The 12958-nt window shown below is 49.9% G+C and overlaps 2 protein-coding genes across 3 annotated transcripts in view; one reads left to right on the top strand and one right to left on the bottom strand.

Moving 5' to 3' along the window:
• Positions 1-1813: 1813 nt before the first annotated feature.
• On the top strand, positions 1814-2410 carry LOC132083018 (protein BUD31 homolog). Its single transcript, XM_059487530.1, is given in 2 exon segments — positions 1814-1840; positions 1842-2410. Coding segments are annotated over 2 exon segments (435 nt in total). The 3' UTR covers positions 2250-2410.
• The window catches only part of GJC2 (gap junction protein gamma 2), a 36112-nt gene continuing 25358 nt past the window's right edge, over positions 2205-12958 (bottom strand). For both annotated transcript variants that reach the window (XM_059487508.1, XM_059487517.1), the window contains exon 2: positions 2205-3935. In XM_059487508.1, the coding sequence (XP_059343491.1) occupies positions 2665-3915 (1251 nt within the window). In that variant the 5' untranslated portion in view covers positions 3916-3935 and the 3' untranslated portion in view covers positions 2205-2664. The remainder of the gene's footprint in view (positions 3936-12958) is intronic.

The following is a 12958-nucleotide window of genomic DNA, read 5'->3' as shown; positions in this document are numbered from 1 at the left end:
CAGCAGTAGTGGTAACCTTTTTCTCACAGAAAAAAATCAACTGAATTTTTGTTTATAACAGTGCCAGTTCTGGTTCACAGCATCCAACAAGGCCCTCATTGGCATGTGCCAGCCCAGGCAGGCCATCAGCTGTGAGCCTGCCACCAAGGTCCCTGCAATATGTCAGTGGTTTTCTTACCAAAGGATCAGGAATTAATTTGATTAAGGGTGTTTAGTAATTAAACACTGCCTGGCCTGCAGCACTCGAGCCTTGCCATGCAGGAGGGTGGCTGATCCCTGTCAGCCTCACTTCTCTCCTGAGCCACCAGCAGCTCCTCTTCCCAGCACAGCACATTGTCCAGTCTCTGCTGGGGGCTCTGGTGCTGAGCCAGGGGCTGGGAGGTGGGGAGGGTTTGCTGTTACTCACTGGAGTGTTGTAGTGTGTTCATACGTGTGTTCATTAAGTTCATTTAATTCCTCCCCATTTTATGTATCTGCTCCCCCCCATTTTGTGTAAAATAGTTCTGCCCTCCTCAGTTTTCCCGCCACAGCCCTGCCAGTTCTATTGTCAATCTGTTAGGTTATATATTCCTCCTCCCCTTTTTCCCTTATATGTATGCTTTTTCTCCTCCCCGGGCCAAGTCAATCACCCCCCCCACTCCACCTAGCATTCCAGAAGCTTCTCCTCTTTGGGGGTTGTGGTTGGCTGTGGTCCCGGGGCCCCTCCCATACCTGGTACCTATTGGGCTCTCCACTATGTCATTTGTGTTAAGCTCATCCCTTCTCTCCCCCTATTGGTCTTCTGTAAACCCCTCCCGGGTCCACTCCTTCCCTTTATAACCCTGAAGCACGCTTTGTTCTGGGTCATTCGCTGATACATCGTGGGCTTTCCAATAAACCTGGTTAGCCCCCCCCCGCGGCGAGTGTCCAACTCCTTCCTTCTTGTCGTTTAGCAGCGATCCAGTCTACAACCAGCACAGCCCGAGGCCTTACGACGGGATTCGAAGCCGCAACTCCCCGCACCTGAGGAGAGCTTCGAGATGAGAAACCATCCGCTTGAACTTTTCATTTGCACCGCTGCTGGATTAGGTGAGCCCCAGACTCGGTGGTTACCCCCCCTGCCTTTTTAATTTTCCCTGGCAGCCCTCCCTGCACTGGGGACCGCTCCCGACCCTTCTTCCCTTGAGGGCTGGTCTCCGGGCGCTGCTCGTGGCCGGGGGAAATTCTCTCTCTCGGCGCGGGGCGAGAGCTCTACGCTGGGGGCCGCTTTTCGCGCGCCTTTTTGCCTCATGGCGCGGGGGGCCCCGGTGCCCGCCACGTGGCGCGGGGGGCGATCGGCTTGCCACGTGGTGCGGGGGCAGCTGTTCTCTCGGCTCTGCGGGGCGGCTGCGTTCCACGGCAGGGGAGCCTTTGTGTCTGCCTCGGCTCGGCAGGGCGTGTCCCAGTTCCCTGCTGCTGCGCGGGAATTTTAAAAGCAGTATACGCAGCTGCATTGTCTCTCTCTGCAGCGTGTTTCGCTGTCTTTTAGAATTCGTGCTGGCGGGCGCGGGGAAGCTCTGCCCTCTCTCTGTGCTGGGGGGGCCCTCTCGGCGCGGGGTGTTCTTCTGGGGACAGTCCTCACCCCTATTGTTTTTTGTTTTCCCTTTCCTGTGGGGTCTGCTTCCCCAGACTTGGGGCCAGGTCCCACCACCTAAATTCCTTTCTTTCCCCCCAGTGAACCCCCAGACTTGGGGACAGTGGGTGGAGCAGGGGCCGGCGGCGCGGCGGGAGCGGCGTGACTCTGAGGGAGTGCTGGCAGTTCCCCTCGCCCTTTGGCCCTCTTGCTGCCGAGGCAATGCCCAAAGTGAAGAGGAGCAGGAAGCCGCCCCCCGGATGGCTGGGAGCTGATCGAGCCCACGCTGGACGAGCTGGACCAGAAGATGAGAGAAGCTGAGACAGAGCCACACAAAGGGAAGAGGAAAGTGGAGTCTCTCTGGCCCATCTTCAGGATCCACCACCAGAAAACACGTTACATCTTTGATCTCTTCTACAAGAGGAAAGCAATCAGCAGAGAGCTCTATGAGTACTGCATCAAGGAGGGCTATGCTGACAAAAACCTGATAGCCAAGTGGAAGAAGCAGGGCTATGAGAACCTCTGCTGCCTGCACTGCATCCAGACTCGGGACACCAACTTTGGCACCAACTGCATCTGCAGGGTCCCCAAAAGCAAGCTGGAAGTGGGCAGAATCATTGAGTGCACTCACTGTGGATGCAGAGGCTGCTCTGGGTGAAGCCTTTTGCCATCAAACTTGTTTTTTGAACTCTGAGGGACACCCTCCTCCTTCTCCTCAATGGACTATGGGTGTAATTACAGCCATTTTCTGTGATGGGCTATTTCTGTATTAAATTAAAGCATCAGCATGGTCACCTTGATCATGCATAAATGTGGGGGAGCAGATACATAAAATGGGGGAGGAATTAAATGAACTTAATGAACGCACTACAACACTGGAGGTTCCCAGTTGGAGAACACGTTGGAAACAGGGAAGAAATGTCTTTTGTTAACTGGAAGACAGCACTAAATTGGTCCAACACTCCTTTCACTCTCTCGACTTCCATGCAAAAACTGCGCCCTGCGAAACAAACGCGAGATAACACCGAAAACCAGAAACAAACCAAAGCCCCTCTCACGCCTTCCTGACACAGTTATATCCACACGGATGTCTTCCCATCTTTACTGCTGGAGCTGCCTTTCTCCAGTGAGGCCTTGGGCTTAGCACCTTGTTTCTCCTGCGCGGTGTTGGCCCTGTTTTGCTCCACCACGGTGCCCCCCGAGGCGGGGCTGCTGGTCCGAGAGGGCTGGGTGTTGGCCTGGGTGCTGCTGTAGCTCTGGAAGGCGATGTCCAGCTGCTCCTGGGCCACCCTCAGGTGCTTGTGCAGCGTGGACAGGTCGGCGGGCAGGTTCTCGTCGGGGCTGGTGCATTGCTGCTCCTGGGCCACGTTGGCCAAGTTCTGCTCGTGGGCCATCAGGCTGTTGGGGATCTTGGTGGCTTTCTCGGATTTGACGACCAGGTTGTACTCGGGAGGGCAGGAGATGTTCTTGGGGTAGGCGTAGTTGTAGGGCGGCTGGCGGAAGCTGTTGATTTTGCGGTTGCGGATGGCGTCGCGGATGGTCCCGAAGCCCAGGTGGAACATCTCACACATGTTCAGCAGCAGGCACAGGCAGCTCACCACGTACATCACCAGCAGGAAGATGGTCTTCTCCGTGGGCCGGGACACGAAGCAGTCCACTGTGTGGGGACATGGGACCCTGTTGCAGACATAATATGCCTCCACCTCAAAACCGTAGAGCAGATACTGCCCTATCAAGAAGCACACCTCGAAGGAAGCCCGGGTGAGGAGCTGGAAGACGTAGATCTTCATCAGCCCCTCCTGCTGGATGCGCCTCCTCCCGTCGTGCTTCTGCTGCTCCTTGCACTTGGGCTTGGCCTTGCTGGCCTTGTCGTGCTCGGCCGCGTCGTCGGAGATCATGGGCTCCTCCTCGTCGGCCTCCATGGCGTCCTCCATGTTGCGCACGGCCTGCCAGTTGAGGGCAAACTGCTTCTTCTTCTTGAAGCCCTTGAGCTTCTCCTCCTCCTCGGCCGAGCGGGCGATCCTGTGGATGGCGTAGCCCAGGTACATGACGGAGGGCGTGGAGATCATGATGATCTGGAAGACCCAGAAGCGGACGTGGGAGAGCGGCGCGAAGGCGTCGTAGCAGACGTTGTCGCAGCCCGGCTGCTTGGTGTTGCAGGTGAACTTGCTCTGCTCATCGGAGTAGATGGACTCGCCCCCCACCGCCGTCAGGACGATGCGGAAGACGATGAGCACAGTGAGCCAGACCTTCCCCACGAAGGTGGAGTGGTTGTGAATCTCTTCTAGCAGGCGGGTGAGGAAGCTCCAGCTCATGTTGGTCATAAGGGCTGCTCAGTTAGAACCTGCACGGAGAGGGGGGAGATAAAAGCAAACAGGGATGGGAGGTCACATCTTGTGCCAGAGCAGTGATTGACCCTTGTGCTGGGCACTGGTGAGGCCACACCTCGAATGCTGGGGTCAGGTTTGGGCTCCTCACAACAAAGAAATATATTGAGGAGCTGGAGCGAATCCAGAGATGGGAATGGAACTGGAGAAGGGGCTAGAGCACCAGAATGTAGCCATGATATTTTATGAAAAATCCCTTTGCCAGGATTTTTCTCCTGAGATGCTGAGAAGCCTCAGAGGAAAAGAAAAATGATAATTATCTGCTGCTGTGGAATGCAACAGGTGCATCTGTGATTGGTCTCAGGTGGTTGTTTTTAATTAATGGCCAATCACAGCCCAGCTGGCTCGGACTTTCTGGTCAGTCACAAGATTTTATTATCATTCTCTTCCATTCTGTTCAAGCCTTTTGATTAAATCCTCTCAGTATAGTTCTAGTATATTATTCTCCTTTAATATATCGTAAAATAATAAATCAGCCTTCTGAAACATGGAGTCAAGATTCTCATCTCTTCCCTCCTGGGACTCCTGTGAACACCATCACACCAGGAGGGGCTGAGGGAGCTGGGAAGGGGCTCAGCCTGGAGAAAAAGGGATCAGGGGGGCCCTTGTGGCTCTGCACAGCTCCTGACAGGAGGGGACAGCCTTGGGCTTGGGTTCTGCTCCAGGGAACAGGGACAGGAACAGAGGGAACAGCCTCAGTCAGCACCAATGCAGGTTTGGATTGGATATCAGGGGAAATTTCTCCCCTTAAAGTGTGTTCAGGGCTGGAGCAGTGGAAGATGCTCCCACAACACAGAGACGTGCCCTGCTGAAACATTTTTCATCAGTAAACCCAGAAAAATGCAAAGAATCAGTGGAAAAATGGGAATATTTATGTTTACAGGCCAATGGCCCTTTTAAGTTCCTCTTGAAACAAAGCAAAACAAAACAAAACTTTAATCAAATACAGACTGTTTCAAAAATAAACCTTGAGAAGCTTTCAAGAGAAAAGCATGGATTTATTAGGAGACCTGGACACCTGGGGAGGAAGAGCTTGTAATGAGCATTTCGTGTTTAGTTTAACGTGCAGAGAGTTCCTTGGGTGACCTCAGGCAGCACCAAAGACAGGAGGGATTTCACTGCTTGGCTGGCACAGATACCGAGAGATGAGAACAGTAGGGAAAACACCTGCACCCCGAGAAAAGAGAAAAGGGAAGAGAAGAGAAGGAGCTGTTTCCCTATGTGCAAGAAGGGCATCAACCATAATTCTCCATGCTGGGTGGGGAAAAGGCTGAGTGGGGAAAATGCTCATAAAATGTCAAAATTCTATAATTTTTGGGGGTTGGAAGGGACCCTAAAGATCCTATTCCATGGGCAGGGACACCTATATAGACCAGGTTGCTCCAGCCCCATCCAGCCTGGCATGGTGATGCCATGAGACACCAGCCTGGCTTGGCACCACTGGAGACACAAATTTTGCTGTAGGGTTTCCGTGGTGGGAGCACAGCAGCAGGAAGGGAAACGTGCCCCACTGTGATCTCCACATCCAGCCCTCCTGGAATGCAGCTCTGCTCCCACTGCTTCCCCGGAGAGGAGCCAAGCAGCGCTGCTTTGGTTCGCGCAGATGGAATTTTCTAACCCTGCTATTTCCAGATCAAACAAATCCCCTGTGAACGCAAACCCCCAAGTCTTCACACGCCGGGCTGGGGCTGTAGGAGAGCTCTGCAGATGGTGCTCTTCCTGTCCTGAGGCTGGGGAAACTGAGGCACAGCTGGGTCATCAACCAGCAAAAGTGGGAAATTCTCCTCTCTGCCATCAACCCTCAAAGCTGCTGGGAGCGGAATCCCCCTCTTCTGGCCCAAAAGTGATGCCTTGCTCAGTACATGTGATAATTGGGATAATTCAGCAACTGCAGGACATGGAAAGTGATGCCTACTGAGATATTCTTTATTTATTGATGAAATTTGGTTTATTCAGGGGTGAGATGGGAAAGTTCCCTGTTTGAGTGCCTTTTTTTGCTTCCTTACAGTGGGTACACCCTAAAGAGTATTTAAGTCTTTCTCTATGGTGTTCACATTCAGATAACGGCAAATTGGGGTGTTAAATGATTTGCAGAATTAATCCAGGCACTCAGCTGATAGGGGCTGGGAAGGGAAGGCCCTGCTGGGGAAACTGAGGCACAGCTGGGTCATCATCCAGAAGGAGAAGTGGGGAAATTCTCCTCTCTGTCCTCAACCCTCAAAGCTGCTGGGAGCAGAATCCCCCTCTCCTGGCCCAAAAGTGATGCCTTGGTTGCAGGTGGGACAATTCAGCCACTGCAGGACATGGGAAGTGATGCCCACTGAGACATTCTTTATTTACTGAGGAAATTTGGTTTATTCAGGGGTGAGAGGGGGAAGTTCCCTGTTTGAATGCCTTTTTTTGCTTCCTTACAGTGGGTACACCCTAAAGAGTATTTAACTCTTCCTCTGTCATTTTCACATTCAAAAGTGGGGAAAATTGAGGTGTTAAATGATTTGTAGAATTAATCCAGGCACTCAACTGATGTGGGGCTGGGAAGGGAAGACCCTGCTGGGCAAACTGAGGCACAGCTGGGTCATCAACCAGCAAAAGTGGGGAAATTCTCCTCTCTGCCATCGACCCTCAAAGCTGCTGGGAGCAGAATCCTCCTGGCCCAAAAGTGATGCCTTGGTCAATTCAGCCACTGCAGGACATGGGAAGTGATGCCCACTGAGATAATCTTTATTTACTGAGGAAATTTGGTTTATTCGGGGGTGAGATGGGGAAGTTCCCTGTATTTAACTGTTCCTCTGTGGTGTTCACATTCAGATAAGGGTAAATTGGGGTGTTAAAGGATTTGCAGAGTTAATCCAGGCTCTCAGCCAAGCTCCAGCTGATGGGGTCTGGGAAGGGAAGGTCCTGCTGGCTGTGGGGCATGGTGCATCTGCCTGTGGAGCATCCTGGGCTGGATCAGGCAAGGTTGGATGCTGCCCAACCCTGGCTGGCCCCATGCAGGTGTCCAACCCCCCACCAGCTCCCATCTGCGCTCCAAATCAGCTGCAAGCCCAAAATTGTTCTTAAAAATACACTTTGAATCCTGTTCATCCAAATTTCAGTGCTGCCCTAAAAGATTCTGAAGCTTACAGCAAGGATAATTCACCGTTTTCATAATTCACAAGTGTTCATCATGGACACAATTCCCAAAGCTCCAGTGCACCTCCCAGGAGCTGTGTGCTGGGGCAGGGGGGGGGTGTCTGACCAAGGTTTTCACCAATTTTGGAGGAAATATTCCAGTTTTTAGCTGGTATTTGTCAGGGTTGTTAGCAAAGCACCTCCTGTCCCCTCTGGGAGACAGATTTTAGGAAGGAGGACCCAATGAGGTGCTCCCAAATCTCCTGAACCAAGGAAAAGGAAGGAAATTGTAAAATATCAGAAGTGAGGGGTTGTTGCTTTGAGGAGAACATCCCTGGCTACCAGCTCCACCCTGAGCTGTGGGTGCTGCCGCTGCCCTGCTGCCCAGCCCTCTGTGCACATCTGGATCTGCAGGAACATCTGCAGGAAACAGCCCTGAGCTCTTGCTGCACCCTGGCACCCTCCTGTGAGGGGTCACACCTTGGTGAGCATGGCTGAGTGGGGAAAATGATCATAAAATCTCAAAATCCTATGATTTTTGGGGGTTGGAATGCGTTTTTTACCAAAACACACCCCTGTCTGCCCCCCTGGCACTGGATCTGAGAGCAGGAGCTGAAGGAAATGAGGTAAAAATCCCCTCCCTAGAAACCAGTTTGGTTAAACTTCCAGTGGGGTTTAGGATTGACTGGTTACAAATCCCAAACTGTGGGATTTTAATGTTTTTAATTGCTTGGATGGGGGGTTAGTGCACCATGATGTTTTGGAATTGATTATAAATAAAACAAGCTTCCAAGGAAAGACTTGTTCACAGTGCTGAACTGGCACTAGGAAAAGGCTCCTCTCCTCATAACCCCAGCCATCAAAGCACAAAACACAGATTTTTGCATCTTTCCACCTGCTACAGACCCAGTTCCTCTGTGCAGTGTGAAAGTTATGCAGTCTGGGTGAAAAGTAAACCCATCTGGGTGGATCTGCAGCATGCAGAGGGATTAGATGCGGTGGTTCATGTAGCTTAAATATCTCCCCTAGAAAGGATTCCTCATCCCTGTGGCTTTGAAACCCATTCATTCAGTCATTCATCACCTCCAGAGTTGTATGAACACACACAAGGTACAAGCTCCACTTCAAAACAGCTACAAAGGAGGCGTTGGACTGCTCAAACCACCACCAGTTCCTAAAGCAGTACAGGAATGAGATTTTCTGACTACCCAAAACCCCCTGACCCCTCCACACAACCACAGGCACAGCTGTAGGAACTGGGAAAACTTCAAGAACTGAGTATAAAACATGCCAAAGAATGAAAAAAATATAAATCAGTGCTAGCTGGTAGTGGGATCTCAGTCCATTCTGCACGCTTCCTGAACTACAGTGTAGATTCATGTAGCTGAATTATCTCCCCAAGAAAGGACTCCCCATTCCTGTGGCTTTGAAACCCATTCATTCAGTCATCCATCACCTCCAGAGGTGTATGAACACAGGGCACAAGCTACACTTCAAAACAGCTACAAAGGAGGGGTTGGACTGCTCAAACCACCACCAACTCCTAAAGCTGTACAGGAATGAGATGTTCTCACCACAGTGACCTCCCAAAACCCTCTGACCCCTCCACACAGCTGTAGGAACTGGGAAAACTTTACAAACCGACTCTAAAATGCACCAATGAATGAAAATATATAAATCAGTGCTAGCTGAACATCAGTCCATTCTGCACACTGCCTGAATTACAGTGTAGATTCATGCAGCTGAATTATCTCCCCAAGAAAGGACTCCCCATCCCTGTGGCTTTGAAATCCCTTCATTCAGTCATTTATCACCTCCACAGGGATATGAACACACACAGCTCACAAGCTCCACTTCAAAACAGCTACAAAGGAGGGGTTGGACTGCTCAAACCACCACCAGCTCCTAAAGCAGTCAGAACTGTACAGGGATGATATGTTCTCGCCACAGTGACTTCCCAAAACCCCCTGACCCCTCCACACAGCTGTAGGAACTGGGAAAACTTTAAAAACGGACTCCAAAACACTCTAAAGAATGAAAAAAAAAATATATAAATAACTGCTAGCCGGATATCAGTCCATCCCGCATGCTGCCTAAACTACAGGGAAAGGGATGGAACGTACTTACAGGGACATGATGCTGCTCGCGGTGCCTTTCCCTCCTCCACCGACATTCCTGTGCCTCGATCCCTCCTCCCTGCCCCGGGTAAAGCCCCAGCAGCTCGGTCCAGCTCGGTGCAGCCTCCCCAGCGCTGGGCAAGCCGGGCTCCCTATTTAAGGCTCTCAGACCCCGCCTTTGCCCGCAGCCCTGCCCGACCCTCCGCAAGCTGGGAGAAGCTGGGAAGGGGCTCCACAGCCGGCCGGGATGGAGAAAGGCGCTGGTTTTAAATCCAAACAAGCTGCCGGGGCTGGTTTCAGGAACGCCGCCTGGAATTTTGCTTGAGTGAATTAATGGCATCAGCTTGTGGCGCTGGTTGGAAAGGCTGAGAGTGTGACTAATAGGGAACATGAGGAAAACACATCCTGGGAAAAGCTGCTTGGCTGTTGGGGGTGAAAAATTAAAATAAAATAAAATAAAATAAAATAAAATAAAATAAAATAAAATAAAATAAAATAAAATAAAATAAAAAAATAAAAAGTAAAATAAATAATAAAATAAAAATAAAAAATTGAAATAAAATTTAAAAATTAAATAAAAAATAAAATAAAATATAAAAAATAAAATTAAAAAATAAAAAGTAAAATAAATAATAAAATAAAAATAAAAAATTGAAATAAAATTTAAAAATTAAATAAAAAATAAAATAAAATATAAAAAATAAAATTAAAAATAACACATAAAATAAAATATAAAATAAAATAATAAAAGAGGGGAATCTCGCTAGTGGGAAAATCTGCCCTCAAGCTCCTGCTTGGAAATCTGTCCCTGAAGGAGGGGGTTCCCCTCTCTCCAATCTGTTGGAGGGAGCAGAAAGCAGGTGAAGGATGGGAGAGGGGTTTTGAGCACCTACAGAGAGTTTTCTGGCTTCTTGGCAGATGCAGGAAGGAATATCAGGGATGGGGATGCGCAGGAAACCTGAGGCAAGTGGTTCTCAAGAAGAAAATCTCCACCCTGATGATCCAAGGAGCACCTGCTCCATCCATGAGGAGCTCTGGCATTGCCATTCCAGCAGCACCAGGGCTCAGGGTGTCAATGCTGAATTTATTCTGTTACCAGAATAAATAACATTTCTGCTGTGCTCACAGTGGAAATGGACAGGGCAGAAATTCCAGCAAGGATCAGATCCCTGAGGGCAGAAAACATGGGGAAACATCCCCATCTGCACTGGGATTAAAAAGGGTGTTTGAAATCATATGTTTTATCAGGAAATTTTATCCCTGGTGCTGAAAAAGCAGAGCCCTGCCTTCCCAAAAAGCCTGAATGGACCTGGAAGAGCAATTCCTTCTCATTGGAATTTGTTGCCTTGATGCTCTTGCAGAGAGCAGTATCTGCATTTTATTGCAGCTCCATTCCTCGAGGTTTCCTGTTATAAACTAATTACTTACTTATCATTACTGATAAGTTTATGCCCTGTTTGGAATTAGTCACCCAAGATAGGCAGGAAGAGCCTTATCAGCTGGGTGAGGTGTAGGGATGAACACACCTTGGTGGGAATGTGCCACACCAGGAAAACCAGGTGTGGGAGGTGGTTTTGGGGAATAAACCTCTAAAAAAGTTAAATTACCACAACCCTGGCTTCATGTTTCAACTTCAGCACATGGCACAGTGGCAGTTTGTTCTCCCAAAGGACACAGGGAGGTTCCAGAGGAGAGCACCAGGGCTGGAGATCTCCAAACAATCCCCAAGGGATGGAGATCTCCAAACAATCCCCAAGGGATGGAGATCTCCAAACTTCCCAAGGGCTGGAGATTTCCAAACCCTCCCCAGGGCTGGAGATTTCCAAACCCTCCCCAGGGCTGGAGATCTCCCACTGGAAGAGTTTGGAGACCTCCAAACCCCTCAAGGGTTGGAGAATTCCAAACCCCTCCAGGGCTGGAGATCTCCAAACTTCCCAAGGGCTGGAGATTTCCAAACCCTCCCAGGGCTGCAGATCTCTAAACACCCACAAAGGTTGGGGATCTCCAAACACCCCAAGGGTTGGGGATCTCCAAACCAACTTGGGGTTGGAGATTTCCAACCCCCCAAAGCGTTGGGGATCTCCAAACCAACTTGGGGTTGGAGATTTCCAACCACCCAAAGCGTTGGGGATCTCCAGATCTCCCCAGGGCTGGAGATCTCCAAACCCTGCAGGGGTTAGGGATCTCCAAACCCCCAAGGGCTGGAGATTCCCAAACTCTCCCAGGGCTGAAGATCTCCAAACTCCCCCAAGGGTTGAGGATCTCCAAAATCCCCAAGAGTTGGAGATTTCTAAACCCTCCCAGGGCTGGAGATCTCCAAACCCCCCAAGGGCTGCAGCATGGGCATGCCACACCTACTCCTTCCTAAAGCCACACCCTGTGACATCCACCAGAGCTCAGGGATGGTCACCAAGAGCTCTTTCCCACCCGAGAGCTGTGCTGAAAGGCCCACCTGCTGCTGCTGGTGCAGGACAGAGCAGCAGGGAAGTGCTGTTGGTTATTTAAAAATAACCCGCTGAGAACAACTCCCAGGCTCAGCTCAGAGATAAAAGGCAGCTCAGCGTGGTCCCAGCCCCGTGGGTCAGGCAGATTTTCCAGGCTCTTTGCTTTCTAACCATCAGGGTTATTTATACACACAGCTCTCGTGGCTGGGGAAAGGTTTTTGGGGCATCTGTGCTCCAGGCAGGCCAGGCAACATCTGCTCCTGCTCCTGCCATCACCCTGGCAGGGACTGAGGGATTCCCATCACCAAACCAGCACCCAGGCAAGGAGGCAGAGCCGTGAATGGGTGTTCAGGGAAAAACCTGTGACAGTGGTCACAGGGGTTGCAGGATGAAGAGAGAGGCGAGAGTGTTGACTTCATGTTCAGAAGGCTGGATTTATTATTTTATGATATATATTACATTATGACTATACTGAAAAGAAATAGAATGAAAGTTCTCAGAAGGTTAGCTCAGCTAAGAATAGAAAAGGAATAACAAAGGTCTGTGTCTCGGCAGAGAGCAAGAGCAGCTCTGCCGTGAGTGGTCAGTAAATCCAAACATTTACAGGAGACCAATCATGAATCCACCTGTTGCATTCCACAGCAGCAGATAACCATTGTTTACACTTTTTTGCTGAGGCTACAGCTTCTCAGAAGGGAGAAAAATCCTAAAGAAAGGATTTTTATGAAAAGACGTCTGTGACAAAAACCCACGCCTGCAGTGTCGCAGACATATTTTCATGAAAAATCCTTTCCTTAGGGTTTTTCCTCCTGAGAAGCTGAGAGACCTCAGGAACAAAATGGAAACATTGATTATCTGCTGCTGTGGAATGCAACAGGTGCATCTGGGATTGGTCTCATGTGGTTGTTTCTAATTAATGGCCAATCACAGTCAGCTGTGATTGTGGACTCAGACAGAGAGCCCGAGCCACAAACCTTTGTTATCATTCTTTGCTTTCTATTCTATTCTTAGCCAGCCTTCTGATGAAACCTTTTCTTCTATTCTTTTAGTATAGTTTTAATGTAATATATATCATAAAATAATAAATCAGCCTTCTGAAACATAGAGTCAACATTCTCATCTCTTCCCCAATCTGAAAACCCCTGTGAACACTGCAGCATCCTCAGCTCAATGCCTGGCCAGGAGAGATGGGAATAAAAGAGAGGAGATAGAGGGGAAAGGGTGTGATGGAGCTTTGGATAATTGTGGCTGCTGCTGGGAGTCACCTCTCCAAGCCACCTCTCCCCCCCAGGCACCATTTGTGTTTCA

Source organism: Ammospiza nelsoni, chromosome 1 (assembly GCF_027579445.1).
Source record: "Ammospiza nelsoni isolate bAmmNel1 chromosome 1, bAmmNel1.pri, whole genome shotgun sequence".
Lineage (NCBI taxonomy): Eukaryota > Metazoa > Chordata > Aves > Passeriformes > Passerellidae > Ammospiza > Ammospiza nelsoni.
This window is presented reverse-complemented; position numbering and strand designations above follow the sequence as displayed.